Here is a 12,567-nt window from a genome sequence, read left to right as displayed (position 1 = left end):
CAGTCTAAATAAACTACGTCAGCAGGCGGATTAGCAACTCAAAATTGCCTGAGGATTGAAAGAGTGTGCACACAGTATTCTGCAGCAGACTGGTGTCTTAACTAAGGTGCATCCTCTAGGCTGGCACACTTTCATTTCTGGGAAAAGCTAAATTAATGTTTAAATTGTATTACCATTGGTCTTAAGTGATCCGATTACAAGTGGATGTTTGAACAGTGGAACAAGTGGATGTTTGTACAGTATGTTTATGGCCCAAACCAGCTCTGATTCAGGTCGAAGTGATTGGATCGCACACACTCAACCCTATTTAAACCTTTCCAATCTGAGAAAGTCTGTACCCATAATAGCTCCTGTTCTTGGCTGAAAAAATGTGTTGTTTTAGATAAGTGACGAACTCCCTAAGAGTGTATGAGGAAAAAAAAAAACCCAGAGAGGAACCAGACTGAAAAGGAAATGTCCATTCATTATAGTACCATCATTGCTAAGGTGTGCTGTTCAGTGATAGATCTTCAAATGCATAACTGTTCAGCCATAAATGTAAAAGTAAAAAGGGGTCATCTTCTTCTGTTGTAACCGAACCCACCTCAGGGGTTGATGCTTTGCTCCGAGATGTTTTTTTTTTTTTTTTTTTTGCTCATCACAAGTGTAAATAATGATTATATGAGTCATATGCTTTAATAGCATCTTGGACCAATCTGTCCATTTTCCTCTGAACTCTCATCAACATACTGTAGCATGTCTACTCAGTATTTAGAAAGTGGTAGCTCAGTGGTTAAGGGTCTGGTTTGCTTGTTAGATGGTTGGGTGTTCAAGTCCCATTATCACAGAGTGGACACTCTTTGGGGCATTGAGCCCTTAACCCTCTGTGCTGCCCCTGTGCTCTGACCCCAGCTTCCTGGGATATGCAAATAAATAATTTCTCTGTAAAGTATATTTTCTTTTGGTTTATTCTCTGTAAACCCTGTTGTGTCTGATAACATCCCACATTTCATTCTCAGTTTCTGAAATACTCATTCCATCTGGCACTAACAATCATGCCAGGGTTAAAGTCCCCCAAGATCCCTGTATTATCACGTTTATTATGCTGCCACGTGATAAGCCCAATAATACAGGTACTTCCTATAAAAGCAGACGGTCAAATCGTGTACGTGCGAAAGATGGCTCGGAGTGAACGTCCGACGCGAAGTCCCGCCTACGCTATTGTGATTGGACGCGGTGGAAGAGACGCCGCTTTTCGATTGGCTGCTGTACAGCGCGCGGCCCCGCCCCCACCACAAACGGAACAGCGTACCGGACGTAGCGCGTCTCGTCTCGTCCATTTGCGTAGCAGAGCTCGAGCGATAACTGTAGATAGAGGAACTTAGAGCAGCTTGAACCTTCAGAGTTTCCTACACGGATGTTTTTTTAAAACCTTCTCCAAGGAACCCACCTCTAAATCCCGTAGATTGGAAACTAGTAAAGCGCGGTGTATTATGGGGAACCGGGTGGCGCGTGAGGATTTCGAATGGGTTTATACCGACCAGCCGCATGCCGACCGGAGAAAAGAGATCCTCGGTGAGCAACTTCATTTTGTGTTTCAATGATTTCAGGGTCTAATTCACCCGTGTGTGTATTAGTTAGTGGTTGCAGTGGAAGTGACAGATCCCTATTTCATTATATTATATATAAAATGTGTTAGTATTTACATAATTAATTCATTTATATACATATACATATACATTAGTCGGTTTGGTTGTCTCTCTTTGCCCAATGTTAACTTAAGAAGATCCCATTTCCAAACCCCTCTTGATCACTTGATCACATACCGTTATGTCAACACAAGATGGCTTCAGAGAAAACTAACGCCCTGAAACAGAGACGCCACTCCCTGTACATTTCACCACCATCACCACCAACACCTCCAACACCTCCATGATCTAGTAATCATCCATCTAACCATATTACACACTGCACATGTAAACCATTAACTAGTGATGTGATCCTTTCATTAAAAGATTTCATCATGTGATCTTACGACCAGCTCGGCTAACTAGCAAACACTGACATCTGAAAGGCCTGGCTAATAAATACAGATGCTATTAAGACCTATGGCATTTTGTTTTCCACTTTTTTTCCATGTATATAAACTTTCCTCTGAGCTATGAGTGTATGAAATGTCTTTTTAGTGTAATTGGATTATAATGATGTTTGCTGTGGATCAGAGATCCCCCTAATTAGGGCCTGGGTGGGGGGTACACTGGCCTGTGATGCATTAGAAGAGAAAAAAAGGATAAACATGCATTTTGGAAAAACTTTGCGAATAATAATCTCTCATTAGGCCACTCACTTGTGTAAAGTGAGTAAATATCTGTGTAACCCCGTGACACACTGCAATTTAGCTAAAAAGATGATCCTTTAGCCATCAGACTTCATTTGTTGATCTACAACCAACTTGGTTGCCTAGCAACACTTGTATTTCCCACCCACACACACACACACACACACACACACACACACACACACACACACACACACGTCTCAAACATGTTTGTTTTTTTACACCTTCATTGGAGTTTCTGTTACGGACTTTTCCGACTCGTTATTCACCCTTATCTGTTCCTTGTGGATTTCCCTTCCAAATAGAAGTTTATTAAAGCACTGTGAGTTTACTGGCTGTGCATAAACTTGATTTATTGCATAATAATATTCATATATTCCTTTTTTACCCAGAAGGACTTACTGGAGCAGGACTGTTTTAAATACAGTGTATAAAAGGTCCAGCTACCGGTACCGGAGAGTTCATATCAGCAGCTGTTGGTGTCACCGGTTTAGGTTTAGGGTTTAAATGCGTAACCTTATTATGAGTAATTAATCTATAAGTAAGTGTTTGTTTTGCTTCACACTGGTGCCTTGTGCTTCCAGAGGCATGGACTCTGATCAGATAAGATGCACCCATCAGATATTAGCAGATAAAAATTGAACTCTTGTCTTTTCCCCACTGAGCTGCATGAACACAACAGAGCAGCTGCTTCAAAAGCTGTAATAGTTCATGTTTAAACGCGGAAATAAACCAGAATGGCTGAACTTTTGGCCTTTTAGAAAAGGTACTTTGACACTGTTACTGAGACTGCAATTAGACTACAGGCTTCTGGTTAATGCGTGTAGTGTTAATAGTATAGGTGCATGAATGAAACGCCTTTTGTGACCGTTTGAGTAACGTGTGAAGGCGTTATTATTCTATAGACGATAACGATTTGTCTGATTTATTTTCAACCACACAAAACAGACACGTGTACGGCGATCTTTTACATGAACTTTTGTTTGTATTTACTCAACCTTTTGACTGTCGTGTGAGTTGTAGGCAGTGTCACGCATTGGAAACTCATTCAGTTGCCCGTGAAGGTGCTGAAATCGTATCGGCCCACCTGGCGTCCACCATGTGAGTTTCTCAACGGATGTGTCTGGAACAAAGTTCAGTAGTTTTGTGCCTGCAGCCCTCCAGTTGACATGAAGGTGTAGTGTTATAAAGACCCATTCAGTACCCAGTGTCAGGACCTTTTGTCCTGATGGAAAGTAGGAGCATTTATCCCTCAGGCTATTTAATTTCATGTTGACATAATGTGCACTCATTGTTCGACAAATGCTTGTACTGAATGAATATTTCATGCTTTTTATGTCGTCAGTCCTTTGTGCGCTCGGAGTCGATCCGAAGCAGTGAGAGAGGCTTGTTTTAAAGTGAAAGAGGCAATGACTGGGTTCTTTACTAATGACTGGTTTAAAATTTCAACCTGAGACTGTCTTTGATCCATTGTATCTCCACCAACTCCATGGCAGATGTGTATGCAAGGATCCTACTCTGCCTTTCTTCTAAGCCCGTATGAGTAAATTTTCTTTCCAATGAAACGGAAGTCCACCTATTGTAGCTGAGGAGAAAACAAGAACTATGTAACTGAACAGATGAACAAATACGCTTTAACATATTGTCAATTATTGTCCATATATGGAAATGCATACTTGTGCTTTAATGTCCTTTTAGTGATATTTTTTGATTTAAAAAAAAAAAAAAAAAAAAAAAGGTTCAGGAACAAAATATGAAAGGTACTTCAAGAACTAGTTTCACTCAGGTTTTCAGTCTGGACTTGCCCCGTATAAGTCTAGACCTGCTTTATAAATCTGATGTGTGCTGTAGTTTAGTCTTACAGTAACTAGTGTTTTATAGTTTTTGAGACACACATGCATGTTCCTTTTGTTTATATTTTATATGCAACGAACTAGGTAATAAACCAGCATTAAGATTTACTGTAAAAGTCTTCCCTTAGCATTAATAACAATTTTACACATTCTTGGCATCCGGACAGTTCGTTTCTCCGTACATTCAGCTGAAGTACTTTGCCATGCCCCCTGTGTAAGTTGCAATAGTTGAACTTCACCAGTTGGAGATTTCTTTCTGACTCTCTGATCCAGTTAATCCTATAGCAGTTCAATAGGATTTAGGCTCTGTGCCCTGGGGAGGCCGTTCCATTCCATAGATAACACACCAGCCGAATGTTTGTTCTCTAAATAACAGACGCATGCTTTGGCTCATCGTCTTTTTCTATGGCGAAGTTGGATCCAATTAGCAGCAGCCCTGACACAATTGTACAGTGTTGAATTATGGAATGGGTTAAACCATTAAACAAAAGGAAATAATAATAATTGTTATAATAATAATAATAATAATAATAATTGTTACTGAACTTTATAACCTGAACTTAACACGCACTCGTTACTCATCTCGATCCATTCCACCACCCATATTATATTTATATAGAATCATATTATTCTGTTACATGCTGTTTTGCAAATCTCAAATGCTGCTACTGCTGTTTTTCCCACTACATTGGGTTTATGTTTACAAATACACTCTTGTTTATAGTCCTCTTTTGCACATTACTGTATAATCATATTTTACAATAGGTTTACTGGTCGGTGCTGTTTTGTGTATTTGTCCCACACTGTCTTGTGTTGTCTGTTTGCACTCGGTTGCACATGATGCACTTTGTGGCGAGGACACTTACTTTAGTCTTCAACTCTGTGTTCTGTTATCTAACTTTATGTTGTGTGATCCAGCTCTATGTTTAATGTAGCACCAGGGTTCTGGAGGAACACTTATTATGTGGTCTATTTCCTACACTCAAACAATGTAACATACACATATACACACATATACACACATATACACACATATACACACATATACACACATCTATCTATCTATCTATCTATCTATCTATCTATCTATCTATCTATCTATCTATCTATCTATCTATCTATCTAGATTTCTGTGTATATGTGTATATGTATGTTACATTGTACAAGTGTAGGAAATAGACCACCTAATAAGTGTCAATCAACTAATACCTAAATACTAATAACTAAATACCCAAAATAAAGAAATTATAGCTAATTTGCATTTTCATTAAATTGCCATCTCTGTGAAAATCACTTCTATTAAAAAGTCCCATTAAACTTATAGGCTTCCAAAAGGATCTGATCCAGTTAAAAGTGTTTGCTTTGTCAACTTTAATTCTTCAATAGCAAACTAAGAATTCTGTTCGTAGTAGCTGTTCTCTGTTCTTATATCCTTTTCCCCGAGAGAAACCAGCGATAACAAAGATGTCAATACTTGTAGGAATAAAAAAAAATTCTTAAGTGTGTGTATACCACGCTAATGTCTAATCTTTGATTCCTTTTTTTTTTCCTAGGCAAATATCCAGAGATTAAATCTCTAATGGGACCTGACCCGAGGCTAAAATGGATTGTCTGCATGATGGTCGCCATCCAATTTCTGGCCTTTTACCTGGTCAAGGATTTGGATTGGAAGTGGGTCTTGTTTTGGACTTATGTGTTCGGCAGTTGCATAAACCACTCCATGACTTTAGCCATCCATGAAATCTCCCACAACACAGCATTCGGCAACAAACATGCCAAATGGAATCGCTGGTTCGCCATCTTCGCCAACCTGCCAATCGGTCTGCCTTACTCGGCGTCCTTCAAGCGATACCACCTTGATCACCACCGCTATTTGGGTGGAGACGGTGTGGACGTGGACATCCCTACCGATTTCGAGGGTTGGTTCTTTTGCACTCGCCTCCGCAAGTTTGTTTGGATTATCCTGCAGCCCCTATTCTACGCAATTCGTCCTTTATGCATCAATCCAAAACCCATCAGTCTGCTGGAGATCACTAATGTGGTCATCCAGTTTGCATTCAACATCCTTCTCTACTGGCTGTTGGGCACCAAACCTTTGTTTTACATGCTGGCTGGCTCAATGTTGGGAATGGGCCTTCATCCTATCTCTGGACACTTCATCGCTGAGCATTACATGTTCCTAAAGGGCCACGAGACCTATTCTTATTACGGATCACTGAATCTGCTCACTTTCAACGTAGGCTACCACAACGAGCATCACGATTTTCCCAGTATCCCAGGACGAAGGCTTCCTCAGGTAACCGATTTCTCTTTTCATCCCATTTGATTGTGTTTAAAATGATTTGGAAATGAATAACTGTAGATCTTCATTTGCACATGAATGAGTAAATAACTGGTGAAGTCTTCAAAACTTTTAAACTTGGAATAAAAGCATTTGTGCCGATGAATTTGGGAAATGAAATGAAAATAAAACGAGCACAATGATCCTTGTTGTGTTCAGTGATGTTCTGGTTTAGGTTTAAAAGAAAAGCTGCCTCGAGTTCCCTCAGAAATGGACACAAGCAACAGAACACATTTACCGAAACACTAAAATTGGATAGTCTTTTTGTCACATGTACAAAACAGCACAGTGAAATTCTTTCCTTCGCATATTGCAGCTTGTTTGGAAGCTGGAGTCTGGACTGTCACTGCGTAATCATTAATTCATAAATACATAGGAAAGTGGTAGATGTTGGACTTCTGCTTGGAAGGTCATGAGATCAAATCCCAGCACTATGAAGCTCTCATTCCTGAGCCCTTCATCATCATTCTTAACCCTCTGATAAATAAATGAGAAATATAAAACTATTCTATACATGAATGTGTTGTTCTAAAGGCAAGAAACAACCCTTTGATGTTTTCTTTTTCTTTTTTACACGACATATGATTTGTGTACATCCTTTCTGAAAACATTTCCCCCCCAACAGGTGAAGAAAATTGCAGCTGAATATTACGATGATCTGCCCTGCTACACGTCATGGGTGAAAGTCCTCTATGATTTCATCATGGATGACGAGCTAAGTCCATACTCACGCGTGAAGAGGAAGTTGAAGGGAGACCTCAAGTTGGAGTGAATGGATATTTTGTTGACCAACCCCACCTACTAACCCCTTTAGTAACAGTTTTGGTTTAAGAAAGTGTGTGAACAAAGACTGGCTTTATTATTCTCTGTGCGTTTGTGTGCCTGCAATCGAGAGAATGGTCCTTTTATTCGAATCATTTCAACATCTTCAAAGTCTGTCGGTGAAACGAAACCATGCCTCCTCCTTTGGGTTTTCACACATCGAAGCTTTGTTGAGTATCCGATTCCTACCCGTGTAGGAATTTTCTTAAATTAGTCACTGCACATTAAAATCTTTCACATAATCGTTTTCACCTCAACAGATTTTTAACGTTTTCTTAAAATCAAAAACCTCATTTATATTAACCTGCTTTGCCTGTTAGCCACAGAATCCATAGTTAGAAAACACACTATACAATTCACCTCGTGTATACGCGAGAAACGCATTGATTTTCTGCAGGAGCCTCGGCCTCCAGGACGTTTGGCGTGACTGCGCACCTGCGATTTCTAACCGTAAAAATGTCAACAAAGCTTTTATTAGCTTCATTAAATGTTCTTTTACTAACCTGGGTTAATTATTCGTCAGGACAATGTCGGTGATGATTCCACAAACAACTCTTTAAACAAGAAACGACTTATTAAAAACGTTTAATATTTGAACAGTCTGAGCACAGCGACAGAATCAGACCTCTTCTCTGTAATAGCGCCTCTAAGAGGCAGAGTTCTGCTCTCGCTAAAGCTTTAATATACCCTACGGGACATCAGCCAATGAGTGCACTGCAACAGTTATAACCATCTTATTGTTAAAACCCGATGGCAAGGTAATGAAATAAAATACAATAATTACAAAAATACTAAGTAAAAAAATAAATAAATCATATCTGCTACAAAGTGTCCAAAGATGATCAAAAAGAAAAAATGTATTTTGATAACTGTCCAATTTCTACCTGCAAGTGTATGTCCTTCCTTTAATGCTTATCACTGTCTATAGATTTTAATGTGATGTCGAATTTTTTTTCTCTTTTTTTTTTTTTTTTGGTTTGGGTCCGTATGACTAACATGAGGAGTATGTACTCAAGGTGTGGACCTGTAGACGTTCTCTCTGACCGATAACTTATCATGCATATATAATATTTATTTTTAGAAAAGCAAGAGCGTTTGGACAGCCGGTGACCTTGCTCGCAAAAGGGTGCGTTGCTGATGAAGAGTGTTTGAGCAGCGAATGTAAAAATCCGTGTGGTAAAAAACGAACCGTAATGATTGGCCGAGTTGGAGAAATGTTACTTCTCAGCGAGCCTGTAGCCGTCCTGCACTTTAAAGTTTCCTATTGGTCAATGCCAGATCGAACTCCAGCTTCAGTTAAAACGTAACCATTTACCTACTGTTTTACTAGGATCGTTTTTCTTTTCACATTGTCTCTTTCAAGAAACAAAATGGCTTGCAGATTTAGGATCGTGCCTTTGTTGATTATTCGGTCACGTATGCATATTTAAGAGGTATTACACCAAATCACTGTTGAATTCTCCAATCTGATTGGTCAGAAGGTGTTGCGAATTTTCTGTAACGGCTCTGATGATAAATCCGGCTGTACTTCATGTCACAGGGTTTTATTAATGTGCTTGTCCTAAGTACAGTAATCATATGCATGGTAAAGCTGCCTTTTTGCCTTACTAAATAATTTTTTTTTTAAAAGAGAGAGAGAAAAGCCTGGTGAATGAAGGTTTGCTTCCACTACTTAATAATGCAAGTAATAATAGAAACCGCCTTCTTGCAGGTTCGATATTACTTTATTAATAATCATATTTCTGAGCCATAATAAACCTGATTGATCAGAAGATAGATATTGTTTTTGTAGAACAGCACGACTCCCAGTTCCGTCTGTAATGTGCATATCAGGTTGATATTAACACACTCGTTCTCATACGTTAATGGGATGTTCTTGTTTGACAAAATAAATCTAAATCTATGGTGTGGCAATGTTTTTATTAGCAGATTTATTCACTCCTGTGTGGGAAAAAAATAATGGACCAGGTTTGAAATGGCGAACAGATTTAATGGCATGAACAATAAATCATTGGACCCAGGAAATTCACTTTTATTGTCTTCTTATACTCAAAATTAAAATCATGATCATCGCAATTATGTCAATTTCAACACGAAAAAAATGTCTTGGCGGACCAATTATTATTTCCTTTAAAAGATTGGTTATCTGCCACTCCTCCTGCAGATCTGCCAGCGTTTTGATGACAAACTCATGGACAGAAGCAGGATTGATAGAGATTTATAGTATTTGTTGAATTACTTGATCTGACCTGACCAATGATTTGTTTTTTTTAACTATGGGAAATCTTTTTTTTTTTGCCAATCTCGTGATTGGCTTATTTATTAATTTTTTAGCCCAGGAGTATATAGACTTTGCAGTTCAGAGCTTGTATGTGAGAGGCGCTGTTTATTATTACAACACGTTCATTAAATTAAATGTAATCGGTGGCAAATCTTTCGTATAAATTTGCTCTGATTCATTCAGCTTCATTCCCCACAGTGTGAGATTTTCCCAGACCTGAGTTAGGGATTGTTTTATTCCCTAACAATGACGATCATTGGCAAATTTGGTATAAACAGAATATGCTGCATTGGGAAATAATTTTCTTCAGGATAAAAATAGTAACTCTACTTTATGTCATCTTCGATTACAGTACAACCTGTCATGTTTCATTCCTTACTTGGGTTTTAGACCAGGTGTTCTGGCAGCATACAGGAGTGGCATGGTTAACCCTAACCCAGAGTAATGTCAGAGTAATGTACCTCCTGCCCAGCTGCTGCTATTTACAGAAGGAAATTCTTACCCTCATTCCTCTTATTGTGTTCAGTGTGACTCTACCAACACAAAGTAGTTTTACTTTTGAAAGTAGTACAAGATGATGGCTGGAATGAGGAACAAGTGTTAAATAGTAACATGCACTCGTGCGCTACTGCTGAATAAATGTCCCGTTTCTTCACGTTCCCACGTTCATCTCTCATTTACATTTTAATGCACGTTTGCTTTGTTTTTTTTAAACTAGACTCCATCTCATAATGCCACTTGTCCTTAATTATATTAAAGCAATATAATCACTGGAGCAGACGCGCTGTAACTGATCACAGTCCTGCTGATTTGCATTGTAACAACGCAACGGAGTTTTTCTTTTATACAAACAATAAATAGCCAAATAGTGTGTTTGTTTGTTTGTTTGTTTGTTTTTTGCTCTGCTACTAGAAGAATCGCTAAACTTGTAAGTCTAAAGTCAGAATGGTATAATTTGCAGTATCCGCCAAAGAACATTACTGTAGTAACTCCAGCGAACAAGTTCAGCGTGGACTTTTCTTTTCTATAGGACTTTTGAATTTACTATAAATTCACTTTTACATTTCAAAGGTGCGTTTTCAGTCAAATAACACCAAGCTACAAAAAAAGTGAAACTGTCTGTAAAGGTGTGTGTTTTTGACTGCAGGGAAATGATTTCCTGTATCAGTATTAGAACTAGAAAAGGAGATTGTCCATGCTGTTTGGGCTGAGAACATTATGGCCATGTTTATTTCCATTCCTGTTTTCTTTTTCTTTTTGCTTTGCTGCATTTGTGTGAATTTAATAAACTATTAAAAATAATAATAATAAAAAGCTTAATGTTCTTTATGCCATTAAATAAGTGGTGAATGATGACTGCGGTTTCGCAGATATAATTGTGTACTTTGCCTCAATGTTTTATTTCAACAAAACTCTCAATGAGGTCAGTGCAAAATTTCTATTAATGTTAGAATTATGTTATAATGGTATCCACAGAAATATTTTTCATACCTGAGCTAGTTCTGTATGGAATAAAGGCAAACAAACACTTCAACCAGCGACTTCTACCACGTTCTAAAGCCATAACCGAGGATTAAGAAATGGTGCAAGCCCTGCTAACATCTTGAACAATAAATAGCAGCTTTGGTGAGAAAAAAAAGGAAATAGACTTCAATATAGAGGGCAGTGTGGGGAATTTGGATATTGGAGAGAAAGTCAGAAATGGACAAAGTAGTTCAATGAGCACTTAATAAGCATCATGTCTGAAAGTAGTTCCGGGAGTTCACTTCACATGCACCTGCTTACATCCCACAAGGCCATGACTTTTGGTGCTAATAAGACTCTTAAGGGAATAATTAGCTTCTTTGACCTGACACTGGGTTACAGAAATGTATTTAATGGTGGATACACATGCCTAGCCGTGAGTACAATTGTACCTGTGCATGCAATGTTTCCTCCCTCTCTCACTTTTTTAGTACATTAAAAGGAAACTTCTCCAACAAAAACTGACTTTTTTCAGAGATAAATATCAGTATTATCACTGCGAACACTCATGGGAATTGGATTGACCTTTTTTTGAAAATGAATGGCAACATATTCATTTCAACAGCTCAGTTGTACTGTAAGTCGGTACACTTTTTTACAGAGTAAATGCTGTTGCTCATCAAGGTGGTAGCTCAATGGTAAAGACATTGGACTCTGGATTGAAAGGTTATGAGTTAAAATCCCAGCAGTAGGAAGCTACCACAGCTGGGCCTTTGAGCAAGGCCCCTTAACCCTCAACTGCTCGCGTATTAGTCACTTTGGATAAGGGTGTCTGCCAAATGCCATGAATGTAAATCTGGGGAGGGTTATAAGGCCATTTCTAAACAATTGTAAATTTACTATACTGTGAAATGTTCATTACAAATTGGGTAGTTCAGGGTAGTTGCTAGTCTTTTAACTGGCTCTTGCCAATGTCAAATACACAATTAAGTGATGCTTAGGACAGCATAATCACAAATATATCAAACAAATACAGCTTTCATGGATGGGTAAGTAGGGGAAAAACTCAAACCAACATCTGAATGACTACAAAAATAATATGTTGGTTTTTTACCTTAACCACTAAAGATGTGGCAGATTCTAAGAGTGCTGTGCAAATGCCCACAAACATTAGTGAGCTCTCTTCTACCTGACAAAGCTGATGCATTTCTTACAGCTTAGTTGCCTTTCTTTAAGAGAACATCATGCAAAACCTTCATTTTTGATGTGGGAACCTTTTGCATAGGTCACCTGGAACAGGAAGCTGGCACGCAGGTGTTATGAGATTGTTTGCATATTCTGTGTGATACTGCTGGACCGAAGAAGCATGTGACTACGCAATAACAATTCTAATCAAGATACATAAAGATAAACAATGCAGGAAATGACCACAATCAATTTATCACTTGGTATTGGATATATTGACATACGTATTTTTCAGTGTATAAAG

The 12,567-nt window shown here is 38.5% G+C and overlaps 1 protein-coding gene across 1 annotated transcript; it reads left to right on the top strand.

Annotated features, from left to right (window-relative positions):
- Positions 1-1,257: 1,257 nt before the first annotated feature.
- degs1 (delta(4)-desaturase, sphingolipid 1) lies at positions 1,258-9,362 on the top strand. The gene is made up of 3 exons (XM_046843222.1): positions 1,258-1,554; positions 5,724-6,466; positions 7,137-9,362. Exons 1-3 carry the CDS (start codon positions 1,473-1,475, stop codon positions 7,281-7,283), a joined length of 972 nt encoding a protein of 323 aa, XP_046699178.1. The 5' UTR covers positions 1,258-1,472; the 3' UTR covers positions 7,284-9,362.
- Positions 9,363-12,567: the final 3,205 nt, after the last annotated feature.

The sequence above is a fragment of the Silurus meridionalis genome, chromosome 28 (assembly GCF_014805685.1).
Source record: "Silurus meridionalis isolate SWU-2019-XX chromosome 28, ASM1480568v1, whole genome shotgun sequence".
In the NCBI taxonomy this organism is placed as follows: Eukaryota; Metazoa; Chordata; class Actinopteri; order Siluriformes; family Siluridae; genus Silurus; species Silurus meridionalis.
This window is presented reverse-complemented; position numbering and strand designations above follow the sequence as displayed.